The sequence below is a fragment of the Thermobia domestica genome, chromosome 1 (genome assembly GCF_964235325.1).
Source record: "Thermobia domestica chromosome 1, izTheDome1.hap1.1, whole genome shotgun sequence".
NCBI lineage: Eukaryota > Metazoa > Arthropoda > Insecta > Zygentoma > Lepismatidae > Thermobia > Thermobia domestica.
The window spans coordinates 146,470,820-146,489,429 of record NC_137454.1 but is presented as its reverse complement, the minus strand read 5'-3'; the positions used below and the strand labels follow the sequence as shown (position 1 = coordinate 146,489,429).

The following is an 18,610-nucleotide window of genomic DNA, read 5'->3' as shown; positions in this document are numbered from 1 at the left end:
ACAATTTCTTCAGATGTAAACATTTCTTGTGAAGTTGGTTTAACAGATGACAATCCGCCAAAAACTGAAGACTGAGTTGCAGTTTTATATACTTTGATGAGTGGTACCCCCGTAAAATTCAAATTATTTTTTAACTTATAAAAGCATTCTAAAAACTCTCGCTTCTATTATTATTTGGCCAAAACTTCTGATTACAACGACTTACTTAATCTTATCGTATGATCAGCTAGTTGTTTTCTTTTGAGGGATTGTTGAAGAGTATGAGGGCAATGTACGGACAGTCAATTTTATGACGCGGATCGGGAGGAATTTCTCCTGGCCCACTAAACCTGACGTTCAAAAAGCGTTGGCAGTTGACATTCTGTGTATACTAGAACAGTTCTTCCCTGTTTCCTCAAGACATTTCCTACATTGGAGTGGAAAATGTGGGCTACTTAACAAAGAACACCGAATTATCCACAGAAAACTGAGAAATGATGAGTGCCTTACACTGTTATTTAGTGTTCATTATACAGGGTGTTTCAAAATAACACCGACGTTTGGGAGGTGATTCCTAACACCAAGATAAGACAAAAAGTATAGACCAATCTGGGTGCACAGATGCTTTCTTTCGGAGTTATAGCCTGCCGAAAACATGAAAAAATGAACTTTAAAGGTCCATAGCTCTAAAGCTATGGGACCTACCGTAGTCGGGTCAAGACCACTTAGGAACTAGTACGTGCGCTATCCAAATATCCATGTTTCAGAATCCTGCGGTACTTCCACAACAACTTTTATAGCAGTAGTTGGTGAGTGCTTCAGATTATATGCCCGTAGCCAAACTCCCTCTATAAAAATTGCTTCGTGAGTACCTCAGGATTCTGAAACATGTTTTTGAATAGCGCACATATTAGTTCCTAAGTGAAGTCGTGACCCGACTACGGCAGGTCTCATAGTTTTGGAACTATGGACCTTTAAAGTTCATTTCTTTTTCATGTTTTCGGCAGCCTATAACACCGAAAGGAAGCATTTGTACACCCAAGTTGTCTATACTTTTCGTCTTATTTTGGTGTCAGGAATCAGCTCTCAAATGATGTCTGTATTGTTTTGAAACACCTTGTATATATACCAAATATACAAATACACTTACCAAATGTTGAAAAAGTATTGCACTTTTGACTTGTTGACTTGATCACACAGAGAAGAGACGGTTTACATAAGTTCAGAAAACAAATGAAGTAGACAATAGACAGGTTTAGTGACTACTTCATTTGTTTCGTAAGTTTATGTGAAACGTCTGTCCTCTCCATATAATAGTCAACATATTGAAAACGCAATAATTTTTCAATATTTGATAAGTGTATGTGTATTTCTTTTTTTCTTATTGTACGTCACATATTCATATATATAATACATATACTCAATTTTGAAACCTTCATTAGATATATTTTCGTATGTTTGCAGTATTTTCTGGAGTATTTTTGTATAACAAATTACGTGTCATCTAGTGTGTTAGAATTTTATTCAACATAAGGAGAATAATTCTAACTTACAAAAATTATTGGAAAATTATTTAAATTTTTATGTAAATTATAAGCTTAATCACTTATAAACCAAAACTTATCACCCAGATGTATCACGTTTCTTAACTCCACAGCAATTTTCAATCCCGTGTTAACTAATCTCAACTCCGTGGGTGCTGAAAAGTTTATTATTTTTTTATTTACTACACCAATAACGAATCAGCTCTGCTGAACACCTAATTAACATGTACTCAGTGGTAGTAAATGCATCTGATATTTTTTTCGAAATAGGCTACCATCAACGGAACAAAAATTTTCCAAATGAAAATTTCCCTTTTTCGTGGAATCACCCATATATACCCCCCTATATATATATATATATATATATATATATATATATATATATATATATATATATATATATATATATATATATATATATAATTATGCCACTGTTGATATATGTACAACAACAGTGTAAAAACTACATAAAATAATGACGTAAACCTTGTGGCCATTGCGAAGAATGTTCGAACAGTGCTTATGAAATACCGAAGGAAAAAACAATACAGTTGGAAGGTGCATTATTTAGGTTATTAGTAATTAATATTACAGTGTGTTCCATACATTATATTAGTAATGTTGACTATCGTTTATGTCAATCATAGCGTTGCAGTTAACCGTACATACGTCGCTAGAGTTTCTCCCCGAATAGAGCTTTCTTAGTTTTAGCTGTTTCTCTACCAACACCTGAATCTCATTCATTAACCAGTACCGGCTTGTCCAGTACGTAGGTGGGTAACCACTGGGAAAACCAAATATCATCGTCAGTATGGCGTTCACCCAGCGTCATGGACTTGAAAGACAGTGGAATTGGACTATGGTAAAAAAAAAAAGTAAATAAATAAATAAATAAATAATAATACAATACTAGCAACAACAATGAAACATGTGATGTGCTAACCACATATCTTCACAACTATATCATCTGCTTGTGAACATATGCTTTTTAGTCTCGTGCCACGAAATTTAGTTGTATTTATTTTTCTGTGATCTAGGTCACGATGAATTAATTATGTACTAAACGTTGGTCCATTCTCATTGCAGATGAGTAATCTTGATGGATGGGGGGTTTGGAGTTCTGTGTCTTTCAGACCAATGCTATATGAGACGTGGACCACGTGAGCGTCCCCTACAGGAATCAAACCTGGTCTCTCGCGCCGAAGACATGTAAAATAACCATATAGCTACGAGATCTCTTATTACAGATCTTGACAGTCGAATGATTACAAGAAGGTCATTAAATAATCCGTCCCAATGTCCTATTTGTAAAGACAATTTTCCATATTCTGACTTGTCATCAGATGCAAAATTTATTTACTGACAGCAACTCCTAATACAACTGATGAATGGATTGATACCTTCTACTCCTCTGAACTGACAGTCCTAACAGATAATGCTGAAAACCATCCATATCCACATATGTATGCCCTCTCATCATCCAGATTACACACCAGTAATTTGTAGTTCTTACTAAATATAAGGCCTAATTTTGTCAAGGTGTTTAGCCACGAGTACGTGTGTACTTTTCAGTAAGAAATTAAAAAAAAAAAAAAAAAAAAAAAAAAGTCAGAAAAGATTTAGACATGGGGTTTTTATACAATTTCAGAGATTACTTTAATAACAAAAGTATCCTGGAACTGAATGAATTCATGACATATTCAAATATTCATGTTACTTATGTTTTATATTAATTATTTATTTAAAGCTGTGGGCTATAATTGGTGTCGAACTCCCAGTATGTAATGACTCGTAATGTCCATCATTTGTATATGAATGAAAGAAGTAATAAGATGGCTAAAATCATGATTTTCGTTACGATTTTTTCTTAAAATAGTTATACGTTTTTATTATTAGTTTGACAATCGTAACTAAAACTGATGGTAGAAAAACATTTAGATACTGAGTATTTTGTTCTGCCTATAGTTTGCGAACACACAAACTGAATGTATGTTGTGAAAACACATTTATCCTTGTAGTTCTTTTTCTCTCCTTTGCGATATAGCACGAACGAGATAATCATCACAGACAAATATAACGCCAAATAAATTCTTAAGGCATTTCGATGCTGCTTTATTTCATCATAAAATCATATGCAAATCAATATTATTCTTCTAATACTTCGCATCATAAAATCTTGAGAATATATGTGCAATAAAACTTAGGAAGAAAGATTTTTTTTTTTTTATTTTGATTGCATCTGATAACACATTCTTTATGTTAAGCATAAAATTTCTTTCCTGTCAGTATGCAACAATTACAATGTCTGTCCACGTTCCTATATATATATATATATATATATATATATATATATATATATATATACCACAATAGTAGTTAATCATACGTTGAAGACTTTCTGTATCTATTATGACGTATTTGAAGAGAGTTGAGAAGTACGGACTACTCATAGTTAAAGAAGGAATCACTTTCGTTCGAGGCAAAATAATTCGATGTAATTAATTTTCCCTAATGTATTTTTAAAAAATCGCAAATTATTGTCTTTGATTAGAGAGAGAATGGGCGTATATTTTTTGTAAACACTAGTTTACAATTTATGTTTTATGAAGAGAAGCATGGGGACGCATTGAATAGTCAAAGATGTGCTGTATAAATAATGAATTTACTCACCTCCTTATATTCCTATGTCAATTTGTACATCAGTATTTCGATGCAACACACGGAGATTTATCCTCATGAACAAACTTATGTTTGAAATGTTGAAGTAAAAATTGACATAGGAATATAAGAAAGTAAGTTCATTATTATTATTACAGGGTGCCATGCGTCCCATTTTTAATTATGTGTTGTATATGTTAAGGGATATGATAAAAATAATTATTCAATTAATTCCCACTCCATCTTTGAGATCCAACCAGGATCATCGGCATGTATTGTACTTGAAATCTTTATGGAAAAGAATGAAATGAAATCTTTACGTCTCACGCTTATGCCGGCTAGGCTAAAGCTGACGGGAATGATGAGAAATGAATGAAATGGTGGAATGAAGAAAGTGGTAGGAAACAAGAGAACCCCGAAAAACCCACAAACACGGTATTTGTCCACCACAAAGCTCACTGGGCGGAGCTGGGATCGAACCAAGAACCCTGTACACCAGAGGTGAACGCTCTACCACTGAGCCACCGCGGCCCCGAAGGAATTATCGAATTTGCATTATCAACTAAGGATGTGAGAGGACGTCAGCTGCCGATTTGTGAACCTCCTCCTTATACGGATTTATCAGTCGCTTCATTTGTTTAGTTAATCCTCTTTTTTGGCTATAGCTAGCTGATCGTGACAGTATTTCATATAGAAGTTCGAGTACATTGGAATCGAAGCAAAATAATTTGTTTCATCCTGAAAGTAATCGGTTTTGCACTGTCTTCATTGTAGGTGACTGGGTTTGATTCTACGTAATCTTCGGACGTAAACAGACTAATAAGTTAAATAATCATTTACAAATGAAATAGTTTTAAATGATCACGATCAACCTTCTAATTTAATGAACGGAAAGTTACGAATAATAAAGTATAGTTTTCATGTCTCTCATTTTAAACCTTGTATTATATCCTAAATAATTGTTTTCTTATTACTAGATTAAGTGTGCTTGAATATAAAAGAGAAAACTCAAGTCGATTGTTTTTGCCATTGTAGACACAAGTAGTAAACCAAACTATTTGCATCCTAAAGATATTTAATGTAATATTTATAAATGTAAAGAGTGACATGAATACTTTTTGTTTCAAGATTATTTTGTTAATTTAAGAGAGATTTCCAACCTGAAGATCGCTTATTGCTATAGTTGTATTGTTCAACTTCAGCTCCTTACTTCATTGCAACAATTACCCGTACCGATATATTTGAGTATTTTTAAAGTCCACTGGTTTGAGTGTAGCACCCATTTCCAGCACCGAGACTATATGAGATGTGGAAACGCAGTTTGAGGTGAAATCAAAACTCCACTTTAAGAATAGTTCTAATCCTTAATTCCGGTATCGAATAAAGAAATCCAGTAATATCATATTGAAGAAATTCCGCCGCTTTTTCAAATCTCTTTGGTGATGGGGAAAAAAAGATTCATTTACTGTAAAGCTCATTAAAATCTAGTTTAAATAACCTTTTCTCCTAGCCCTAAATTATGGGTCATGTTTTGCAGTCGGCAGGTATGCACACCTATCCAATTTAAATGTGAAGTAAGTATTATTATAAAAAGGTATATACTTTACTGGTGTGCCATTGACATAGTATGGGTCGTCTATGGTAGAATGAAGGATACAAATACACCCATAATGCAGTTTAATCATTCTTTAGTACATTAAACAAATAAATATTATTTTATATGATTATTTATTTCACATTCACTTTTAATAAAAGTTTGACGAATAGAATTTTTTTTTTTTTTTTTTTCAGATCATGGTAATATTGGTGGATACTTGAGGATATGAATCAATTTATACGTAGCGGCAGTACCTAAAAGGGCAAATGAGAACATCGAAGTGGAGAATGCGACAGTTGCTTGTGGGACATAGGTCCAAAACACTTGATGCATGAAGTAGCGGTGCCCCAATATCCGTAAAACTGATGCATGTAAAAATGAAGTATTACATAAAAAGACAGACAATACAACTAACTACATATGTTCTAATAATGCTGAAAATAAGAAATTAATACAAGGTGAACTGCTCTGTGTTTGACGAGGCATTTGACAAAATACAATTTAGCAATGTCATTCCTAAGCAATTTGAAGAAAGTGCTCCATCTTGGAAGTAGTAACGATGGCAAAAAGAAAAAGGTCTTTAATAATATTAAAATGGATGTTAATCCAGAGGAATTCTGGGAAATGGTTGGCGAGCTAGGCGATGGAGCATTTGGAAAAGTATACAAGGTAAGTGTGTGTTATTATAACCAACATTATCTTCACTGACTTCCTAGCCAGAGGTTATCTGAGTGGTTTTTTTAACTGTTTTTAATGAGATTAAGACTGACGCTTGCTGCGACGGGGAAGAATTTACGACTGCGCATAAGTGTCCTCTCTACATCTGCACGATGAAAGTCTCTCGCGCTTCATTGATTTACGCGAAAAAAAAATGATTCGATACTTTTTGAACATACCTCGTATATATTTGAATTTATTTCTGTATGAGTGCCGTAGCCCTGTGTCGACGATAATGCTGTCAGTTTCTTTCACAATGTGATTTGCTTTTCAGTTTGCGCTTAGGTGATGATCTTTCCGTAAATAATCAATAGCGTATATAATTGAATTTCTGTAAATAGACAAGCAAGAATTTCTGTATAGTTGTTCCTACGAAAGAACTTAGAATGATAGAGGAGAATGTCCAATCTTGAATACATAGACTAATCAAATCCTAAAATTGCAGGTGTAATGGGAAAGAGCTTCTTTTTTGCAATCTTGTTCTTATCTAGCTGGAAATGAGGTAGTTGCTCATAACTGCAGATAAGATCCTAGACAGGTATCCTGAAATGATACTTTACTGGAAAGATTAGCTATATTTTGGATAACTGTGTCAATTGAGACTTTTCAAGTTGAAAATACATGTAATGCAAATAAGATATTTATCATGGCAAGTCACTGGACCATCAGGGAGGGGTCTTGTAAATAGATGTCTTAATATTAACAGTATTTAAATTGAAGACACAATTCTTAAGTTTACATAAGAATTTTGATTCTTTGAATAACATGTTTTGATTGATAACATAAGATATCTTACAAGATATTGGTGGAATTTGTTCCTTGGACATTATATATATAAAGTAATAGTATAAATAATATACGAAATCGGAAGATGATGAACAAGCTTTCAGTGAATACATATTTTTTAAAAATAGACGAATTAAAAAGAAATTTAAGAACTTAATACAGTTTTATTTTGATTTTTTTTATAGCTTACTCTTTGCACTAAAAACTTGAGTGGGGCAAAGACTAGAGTTATACTTCAGTGCATTTGAAAGAGATATGCAGTATTATAATTTGTGTTGCTTGAGTTGCATATAATAATAATAGAAGCAGCTCTATTCTCAGTATAAAGTTCAATATACAACCTTGTAATAACAATAATAATATTATAGAGTATAAAAAGCATAAGACACTTACCAACCAAAATTTCTGTGTGTTACTATTTGAGTCCTTCAACCACCGTAACTTTCTAATAAGGGGTTTCTTACATTAACCCCCTTTTCCCATATCTCTTCTATGCATTGATATTGATGGTTAGCTATACGAACCATTTAAAATACTTTCCATGCATCCCAATAGATGTTGTGAGCAGTAACTTTGATGATTAATTCTGGCTTATATTTAGAACAATATGACTGTTATATCGTTTTTCGGTACACATGTGTCGTTTTTCAGTATACGACCACTGACCCCTACAATTTAAACATTTGCACATATGTAACTAATTTGTAGTGTTTTTATAGTTTGTATTTTTTATAGGAATATTGTGTGTTGTGTTCTGCACGAATATTTTGCTCGTATTGTGTGCTGTAAGAGGCGATTGACGCTAAGTTGGTGGTTAGTAAAAGTGATCACTGCGTGTTCTGGAGCAGGGACTTTTACTGCGCGAACATGCCGCGCCAACTCCTTACTGACAAAGAAAAGGAATACTTTAGAGGGCATACCTCCTGAAATTGAAAATAATATAGGTGATTACTTAAGTAACTGATCTGAATCCTACATATAAAGTTAGGCAAGAAGAAATAATTGAAAATGATATGAGGATAATAACAGTGGACCCAGTATGTTTGTTGGTTTGTGACCCTAATGATTCTGCACAAGTGCCATTATCATGCAGCCAGGCACGTTACCTTTACACAACAGGCTTCATGAAGTAACAAGTGGTACAGACCCACCAATTCCAGATTTCCAGAGAGAATACGAAATTTAGCAGTGTATTTGAAATTTCGAGATTAGAGAAGAAAATACAAGCCTTCCGATCTTGACATCTGCTTTCAAGGAAATCCGGATCAACCTATGAATACTACATCACAGAGATGACCACAATGCAACATAAAGAAATGCCACACAGAACTGAGTGGGGTTAAAGCACATGCAAAGTTGCACTTTGATTGAAGAAGAAAAACTTCCTTGAGTACGATCATAAATGAAGCGTGTTCTGTGGACGATGGTTATCCGTATTAACCACCGGAAGTTGTTAATTTTTCACAAGGGTAAGAATTTTTGTCAACCCATGCGAAAAAAACAGGCACCTGAAAAACCTTTAAAATTGGGATACTGTTTTTACACCTGGAACAGGTATGTAAGGTACCCATGAACATTGCCTGTTCCTCGGCTGTTTTAGCAAAGATATTAAAAAATCGCATGTTATTGCCTGAACAAGGGACACACAAAGAACATGGAGTATAAAAGACATGTTTACCGCCTGTAAAAAGGGGCGAAGCCAGGGGTTGGGGACCCGACTTCAGCACCCCCACCCAAAATATTATTAATTTCACACTATTGTCCAAGTGACCATTGAGTGGCAGAGTAGCCAAAGTATCAGCAGCAATAAGCTTTGTATACATATTAATACTAAGTACCAGCAGCAATAAAGTCGAACTTAGTATTAATATGTATACTAAGTTCGACCTTATTGCTGTTGGTAATTAGGCAACTCTGGTACTCAACCGGTCAAATATTATATCATTGTGAATTCCATTAGTATAATTAATGTTCTTACATGTTAAACCAGTCGGCTTCAGTCCTCTTACCAACTAGTATTGTCTCAGTACAGAATCAAATTTCAAAAATCTTTAACTGCTAAATATTTTCAGATTTCATTCGTATCAAGAATATTGCAGGAGTGTCTTGCATACAAGCAGTCTTCCCTCCACCACCACCACACACTGTAATCTGCCTTTCCAAGTTGTAAATATAGGCAATTCAGTGCATATTTACAACTCCTCTCCATAGGAGATTGAGAAGATCTTTTCAAATGTCATACTTCAACTATTGTACCCATTTGCCAGGATCATGCCTTTACATGTTGTCAACACAGGCAATATACAATGCATGGCAAGAAATAATTACACCTGAAGAAATATCTGTATCTTACATGTACACATAACAGGTGATGAACTGGCAATGTACAGCCACCTCTGTAGACTGCTCAACAAAAAAAGAAAACAGGTATTTTTTTTAACGTAAAACTATATGAGCCAGCAATACTAAATGAAGTACAGTACTGTATTTTATATTATTGTGTGTGTTTATTGTTGTCGTGGAACACAGAGCGCGGGTGATAACGAAAGTAGCTTATTTGTAGGAAGATGGGTGGTTAGAGAGAGGACAGTTAAGAGTAAGTCCACTGTATTGTCCTTCTCACTAGTCTAGTGGCTACCGCATGTGTCTTTGGTGTTTTCGGCCCCGGGTTCAATTCCCAGTGGAAGAGCACAAAAAATTCTACATTCATTCAGTTTCATAACCATCCATCTCCTTTAGTCTAAAAGATATAACCAATGGGATGTTAAAATTACAAGTCTCATTTTATGATTTGGTTTCTGATACTTCGTTGATTATATTTGCTACCATGATATTGAATTTGTTAGTGAATATCATACGTGGGTTTTTTAATAATTATTTTTTTTTATTACAATATCATAATAATTATTAACTAATTTAAAAAGTTTTATGTCGTCTGTGTATTTTTAAATATTTGTCGTTACAGGTAGATCATTGGTAGAGAGAAGAAACTGGGGGATCCTTGAAATTTTCTCTTCTCTGTTTGGCTTTTTTGAGATTTCACATTGCCAATTTTTACGTTACAAGTTTTATTTCTTAAGTAACTTCCAAACCATTTAATATGTGTTAATGATAGCCCAATATTTAATAACTTACTCAGACGTAATTTGTGAATAATGGAGTCAAAGGCCTTTGGTACATGATGAAAATACAACTTCGTTAGATGTCATACCATACCATATTGACCTTTATTCGACTTTATGCTTTATCGACAATGACTATCGGATCCTCTTGCATCTGGTAGTCACAGCTTCCTACCCCCACATGTAAGGAACACTGCCTTAACTGACCAAATGATGTTCTTAACTTGGGTTTTTATATCAACCTAGTATAATCACTTCGAACTCCATTCAGCAGCTATGCCTGTAGTTATTAACAGTAATACGGGTTCCATTAACGAAAATTTAACCATATCACTAGAACAAATCGCGTAACTAATTGGTTCACTTTCCCGATCGATCTGGCGTCTTCCCCACTGGTCTAGTGGCTAGCCTATGTGTATTTGGTGCATGCGACCCGAAGTTTGGATTTCCAGTGGGAGAACGGTGGTTCAGATCCCATCTTGAGTGTAGGACTACGTCTCATATATCCTCGGTCCTGGAAAGGGACAGTACATTTTAACAAACCTGGTGTAGGAGACCAGAGTTTGATTCCTGGCAGGAACTTATGTGGTTCGAATCCACGTTAAGCTGTACGTTCATGTCTTATATAGCTTCACTGCTGGAAGGTATGCCAAACTGAAAATCAAATCAAATCAAACGTTAAGTAACCAATTCAGAATCTAGCGATCTACGGTGTGAGAGGTCATTGGGCTTTATGTGAAATCTGAAGAATTAGATCGATCTGCCCGCTTGTAAGAGTATGTACTAGAGACTCCTTGTCTTCTGTCTGTTTCTGCTAATCCTTGGTTGCATTGTAGCGAAATCAATTCACACTTCGCCACAATCACTGCCCTATACTATTAAACGTCACAGTCCCTACCATGAGAGCATTTGAGCTTGCTCACGCAGTGTTAAATATTGAACCATTTTCACTATATCTTTTGCTGTTGGAAAAGTGGTAAAAGTATGGTTAGATTTCCAAAATTTTCAAAATTATATTACATTTTGTCATTAAAATGGATTAATATTTACGAAAGTAATTGACAACTTTCAATGCACACTCACTTTCTGCCTATTCTTTTATTATATATTTTGTGGATTATTATGGAGTACATTATTAACATAGTGTTCTTTTATTAATTAAATTTGTATTTTATTTCTAGGCGCAGAGAAAAGGAGCTGACACATTTGCTGCTGCAAAAATGTGCGCTTTGGAAGGAGAAGATGACCTTTCGGATTTCATGATTGAAATAGACATATTATCTGAATGTAAACATCCAAATATTGTTGACTTACACGAAGCCTTCTTTTTCGAGGGGAGATTATGGGTATGATGAACTTCTTATATAATTTACCCTGTTCAAAGATTTTCAGTAGGTGGTTATATGGGGAGAGAGATACCTATTTTGTGTACAGTTTTAGAGTCCACAAAGTATCGAGAGTTCAGTTTTAGAGTCCAAGTTTTCAGTAATCGTAAAAAATATTTTTGTAGCGATACGTCAGCGTTAAAACTGAAGTTCCTTTTATGAAATTATGCTTGAGAATAACTTAATTCATCATAAGCGTTCTCTTAGTTTCATTTTAGAATAGGAGGGCTGCTGGAAAAATTTCTGAAATCAATATAAAAAAAGAAACATGTGAAATTCAGGAAAGTTCTTTGTTGATTTTCAAAATATTCATCCTTAAGATCAATCTTTTAAATGCGCTCAAAACTAATTTTGAAGGTTTTTTTTTTTCACTGAAGTTCTATCTCAGAAACGACTGTTGCGAATTCATCAAAAGCTACTTCAGGCGATACAAATCGTTCACTCTCATCTTATTTTTCATGTGGGAAAAAAAAAATTAGGTGAATAGGGATAATAATTCATTAATTCCACATTTTTGCTGGACCAAATTCAACATTTTGGTGTACTGAGTGGAAACCGTTGTCGTGGTGAAGAAGGATGCGACGATTTGTTTTACACAATGCTTTGCTGACCTGGCAAGCACATTGTTGTATACCAATCATCATTTATAGTCCGTCGATCTTCTAAAGATATGGCTGCCACATGTCCGGTATAACGAGTGATGCAGCAAAATCTGGACTGCCCGCAATTAAACATATCTGTAGCAGGTTGTTAACATGAATCAAAAAGGAAAGGACCAATAGAAAGGGTAACACAAGTTCTACGAAACGCACATTTATTCAGCTCTCAGCTACACCATTGCACCTAATCTGATCGATCCTCTTCTTAGTGCTCTTTACAAGGTGCTGTACATGTCCGGCGTCCTTTTGTCGCAGGCATAACTTGATGCGATTTATGAGCTGGCGAGTGTTTTCGGCTCTCCAGGCATTGGCATAGACTTGGGCTTTCAACAGAACCCAAAAGGCTTCAATACATTTGGCCTCCGGGAGGTTGGCAAAGTTGTCTTCTTTGGCGACGAAATGGATGTCTTCTTGTTTCAAGTGCTCCACCACCACTTAAGCGTAATAGACACTAGCTTTGTCCGGCCAGAACACCTAGTTGTCGTAGTGTGCCCTAATGTATGAAATCATTCGTTTCTTAACAATGCATTCCTCCAGGTAAACCCTGCTATTGATGAATCCTTGCTCAGCGGCTCTTACCATCCGTGTGGTCCGATTGCAAGTCAGACCAGAACCTTCTTCGCAAACTTAATTTTGGGATATAATTTCACCCTAGGTGGCGTATCTTCTTTGTTTCAGTTGTAAAAGGTATTGTTGGCATTAATGGTGGAGTGGGATAGCATGAAAGAGAATTCGCCATCAAGAATCCAGGAAGCTTTGAAAACTTTCGATACAGCTGAGCACACAATCTCTCCTCCGAATTCTGCCTGTCAGTCCGTTGTGGGAAACGTTTCTTCTTATAAGACTTGACATTCACCTTCTGTAGCTGTCGACAGAGCGTGCTTTGATATTGAGCCGCTTAGCTGTTTTTCGCTGCGAAATTCCGTCCTTGTGATCGAACAAACGCTTGAGGGTGGTCAATTTTCTTCCAGTGATTTTTGCATTGGATCAACTTGAACCAGGTCGACGAGATCCTGGTGTGTTGTAAAAATATTTCAAAATACCATAGATAATACATCTGGGCACTCCTCCAGCCATAAAGTGTCGTATAGTGGAGCATTTTGCGGACTAGATGTTGGCGGAGTAGAACTTGTACACTCGGGAACTAGGGTGTCTTCGCTTGAGGCCATTGTTCTAGTTATTGGTTCCCTTTGAAGACACAAACAAAAACTTACCAATACTAGTGAAAAGCTCTCCATATTACAAATACTAATTTTCTCCCTAATACTTAGCAATAAATGTCACAGAGCGCAATGCATAGTCCAGATTTTGCTGCATAACCTGTTACTCAAAGAAACAAGCAATTATCACCTGACAACATGCCACACACACAGCCTTGTGGTCGTCCATCAGCATTCGTGGCTCTCACCTGGAGGATATTTTTCGCATGTTAAGGTCTTTATTCAGGATTGTGTGCACAGATCCCACGGAAATGTCAAATTTGGAGACGTGTGTTCCACACTCATTTGGCGATCCTCCAAAACAACTTTTTCCGCTCGTTCGATCATGTCGTCAGACCGGCTTGTGTGAGACCGAAATTGTTTTGGTTAGTTGTCACACGATTCTGTGCCTTCTTTGAACTGTTGCACCTACAAACGCACATTAGACACATCCATGACACCATCGTCACATGGCTTACTCAACTGGTGATGAATTTCAAGCCGTGTTACGCCACGCAAATGGAGAAAACGACGAATATCAAAACACTTCTCACTCTCACCACTGTTTTTTGCCGTACGGTGTTGCCATCTCTTGTCACCATTGACAACGAGTGCTTGTGTATTTTAAAACAAACGGCACGTTTGTATTACTAGTTCTGAGAAAAAATAGAGGTGTTATAACTTGAATGGACCTCGTATTGTGGTGTAGCACGTATGAAGACCCCTGCTTTGAAGGGAAACAACGGGCAATGCAAACGCTAATGGTCTTCTTTAGTGAACAAAACTGATTTGCTTCATTAAGGAGAGATCGGAATCGTCCACAGGGGAGCCTGGAGGAAAGTTTCTTTAATATTTCGGATAAAACAAAATAAGTATATTTACGTTGCCGTTCGTATGGTTGACCTTACAAAATGGCTGTCTGACAAAGTATCCAATTTAAGATTTGGAGGATCATATCGGTAGGAATTCTTTCAGCGTAGGAATAGTAATTATTGACATTGTGCAGCCTGATCTAAAGTTGAAATTTGTGCGTGTTTGTGTTCTCCGAACCTGTTGAAAATTTTGTATTCTTACGAGTAAAATTAGTAGTTATGCCGCGTTAATTTCCGAACGGCACTATGCACATTTGAATTCATCGTTATAAATTTGCACGTCTTCTAATCTTGAATATCACTGAAAGTTAGAGTAACTTTATTTGGCAAAATATTGAGTAATATTGAATATGTTTCTTAAATTGGGTTAACATAGGAAAACATTTGGGGAAGATATTTATTCTCATTTCCCAATAACCCTTGTTTAATTTAATATTCGAGACTACCGCAATTCGTTTGCCTCTCTGTTTGTAATTATTAATTTAATATTGATTCGTTATATATTTCTAAAATTGTACGGAAAATTTATAAACTACTTTTACCGAATAGTTAAGAAGGTGTAACCTCACAGACTTACCTATGCTAAGTAGTTAGGAAATACATATGTTTTTGAATTGTTGATTTAAGGTATGCTCATACTATATAACAACCCCAACTATGTGAGATTAAGGAATTTTGAAAAATAATAGCAAAGCAAAGAATCATGCTTGCTATGACTGGTAGAAGGGGATTTGTAATATCCCTATTTCGCTTAGAACAAGTATATTTTACCATATGTCATATGTTTTCTATTGTATTATTATGCTGTATGTGTGTTTCATTATTCATTTCCATATAGAATCATTTTCCTTCATATACAGGGTGGCCCATTTTAATCTTTCCACAGATATATCTCGAAAACTGTTGAGCATAAATGATCTGAACAAAAACTCAAATAGGAAATACCATGGGGCAAATCGAATGGTGACGTCGCGGTGCCCCCTAGGGCTGCTCTTCAAGGGGGCCCGGGGCCCAACTTTAAAATTTTAAACTGAAACATGGCTAATGACACCTCGTTCGATAGATCTTTAAAAACTAAAAAGCGATATGGCAAAAGATCTTTTATATCGGTCACCGTATTCAAAATGGCCGCCAAGATATGTTACCTGTATCAGATAAACGTCCAGTAGCACTAATATAAAAACGGTTGAGCATAAATGAACCAAACAAAAACTCAAATAGGAAAGCCATGGGACAAATCGAATGATGTTGTCGCGGTGCCCCCCAGGGCCGCCCTTCATGGGGGCTCAGGCCCAACTTAAAAATTTTAAACGAAAATATGAGTCAAGTGATACCTCGTTCGATAGATCTTGATACACTAAACAGTGTTGTGACATAAGATTGTTCATATAGGTCACTGATTTCAAAATGGCCGCCAAGACATGGTGCCTGTATCAGATAAAACGTCTAGTGCCACTAATATGAAAACGGTTGAAGATAATAACGGATGAACAGAATAAAACTCCTATAGAAAATTACAGAGTATTTATCATTCCAGGGCTCGAAAATGTTGCAACAAAGGGGAAGATGATTAGAGTAAAAGTGCTATAATGCAAAGGAGGAAATCTAGTTCCTAGAAAATCATCATTCCAACGTCCTCCGTAAGTGGGTGAAGCGGGACGGGAAGGAACGGTGAAATTGAAAATGAGAACCTTAGTTTTTTCAAATTGTATGTACACAAAAATTATCTGAAATGTGTTTTTATAAGAGATAGATGTCTTTAATGAAAAAAAGTAGATAAAATTCTTGTTAAATGGTACCTTCCATTTTGATTACAGACAATGATTTGTGCAAAAATGAAACAACTGCAATGCGAAACCAATTTGTCGAACAACGCAATTTTAGAACAATGTGTACAAACGTTGGTTTTGCTCAAAAGCCGTCTGTACAATATTGGTTCATTACAGTACCAGTCACTTGTACACCCAAGTGTTTCGGACAAACCATGCCTATTGCAAATAAAAGTGGGGTTCTCATTTGAGATTTTACCATTCATTCCCCACTTATGGAGGGAGATCGGAAAGATAATTTTCTAAGAATTAGATTTCCTCTTTAGCATTATGTCACTTATACTTTAATCTTTTTCTCCGTTGGATTATTCTCGAGGCGTGGAATGATAAATTTCCTACACTCTGTGATTTCCTATACGAGTTTTATCCTGTTCATTTATCTCCAACTGTTTTCATATTAATGGTACTGGACGTTTTATCTGATACAGGCACCATGTCTTGGCGGCCATTTTGAATACGGTGACCGATATGAAAAATCTTTTGACACAGCACTTTTTAGTTTTTAAAGATCTATCGAACGAGATATCACTTGACCTATGTTTTTTCCATTGAATTTTGAAGTTGGGCCCTGGGCCCCCATGAAATGCAGCCCTGGGGGTCATCGACATCATTCGACGTGCTTTATGTCATTTTTCTGTTTCACTGTTTGTTCTGTTCATTTATCTCCAACCGCTTTTATATTAGTGGTACTAGACGCTTAATCTGATAGGCATCATGTCTTAGCGGCCATTGTGAATATGGCAAACAATATGAAAAATCTTTTGTCACAACTCTGTTTAGTGTTTGAAGATCTATCGAACGTGGTATCACTTTACCCACGTTTCCATTTAAAATTTCAAATTGGGGCCCCGGGCCCCCTTGAAGAGCGGCCCTGGGGGCACCGCGACATCACCATTGCCCCATGGTATTTCCTATTTGAGTTTTTGTTCAGTTTATTTATGTTCAACCGTTTTCGAGATATTTCCGTGGAAAGATTAAAATGGGCTACCCTGTATATAATAATAATAATATTATTATTATTATTATTATTATTATTATTATTATTATTATTATTATTATTATTATTATTATTATTATTATTATTATTATTATTATTATGTGAGTGAAATGAAATAATATAGATTTATATGTTTCCCCTGTGTGAGATCTTAAGCTGACAAGGAAACGACATGAACCTGTCAACGGAACTTCCTAATCAAACCTAGCCCATTCGATAAACATAACAAAGATATGTTCATGCACAAAAAATTAGGTCCCATGGACAACGGAATAAGTCCCTGAGACCCACTGACCCTGTTAGTATAAAGAAAATCGTAGACTCGCAGTGAAATAGCTGTTGCATCAACACTGTTCATTGGAAAGTCATGGTTTATAGTTCATTCTCTTCAGCATGAAACAAACTTGCCAGAGGTGCTATGGATTGGGGCTGTTAACGTACATGAATAGGGAAATCGTGTATTGGCATACAAGCTTTTTCCCCATATCTATTCCGTCTATCAATACAAAACTTGATATACTTATTTGTTATCCCCTATACTGTTTTTTGAGATATATTTGGATTGTGTGCTTTTACCCGAGGCCACTCCAGAGGGATCCAAAGTTGATGGGAGGGATTTCTGGAGGGAATTTTCCCGACATTCTCCCAGTTTTCCCTGTTCAAGTACGTTATGGACCCTAATACATAGCACCTCTGGAAAGTTTGTTCCATGCTGAAGAGAATGAACTATAAAACATGATTTTCCAATAAACAGTGTTGATGCAATAGCTATTTCACTGCGAGTCTACGATTTTCTTTATACTTTATAGGGTCAGTGGGCCCCAGGGACTTACTCCGTTGTCCATGGCATCTAATTTTTTGTGCTTGAACATATCTTTGTTATGTTTATCGAATGGACTAGGTTTGATTAGGAAGTCCCATTGACAGGTTCATGTCCTTTCCTTGTGACTTTGACTAGTTATGGGTAGGTACAAGAGTCTTTCGCAATGTGAAATTAAACTTTTCGTATTTGAAATTAAAAATTTCGTATTTTGTCGCATTTTGAGATATAAAATTTCTTATTTTGTCGCTAAGTAAATGATTATATTAGTAGAAATGCTTTTGATTATTATTTCATTACTACTTTATTTTAAATAAACAAATATTTTGACGAGAATTACAATATTAAAAAAATAATGGTAGTTATGAGCTTCAGAAGTTGGATTACTATCCAACACAAGAACGTAGAATATTAATATTCTACCCCTCTTTCTTTCTCGAAATTAT

General features: G+C 35.6%; 1 protein-coding gene across 2 annotated transcripts in view; it reads left to right on the top strand.

The window, feature by feature from the left end:
• The window catches only part of Slik (Sterile20-like kinase), a 133,976-nt gene that overhangs the window by 14,120 nt on the left and 101,246 nt on the right, over positions 1-18,610 (top strand). For both annotated transcript variants that reach the window (XR_014132111.1, XM_081764044.1), the window contains exons 2-3: positions 5,973-6,447; positions 11,585-11,749. Coding sequence is in view for 1 of the 2 variants with exons in the window: in XM_081764044.1 (XP_081620170.1) it covers positions 6,286-6,447; positions 11,585-11,749 (327 nt within the window). In the remaining variant the exon portion in view is untranslated. The remainder of the gene's footprint in view (positions 1-5,972; positions 6,448-11,584; positions 11,750-18,610) is intronic.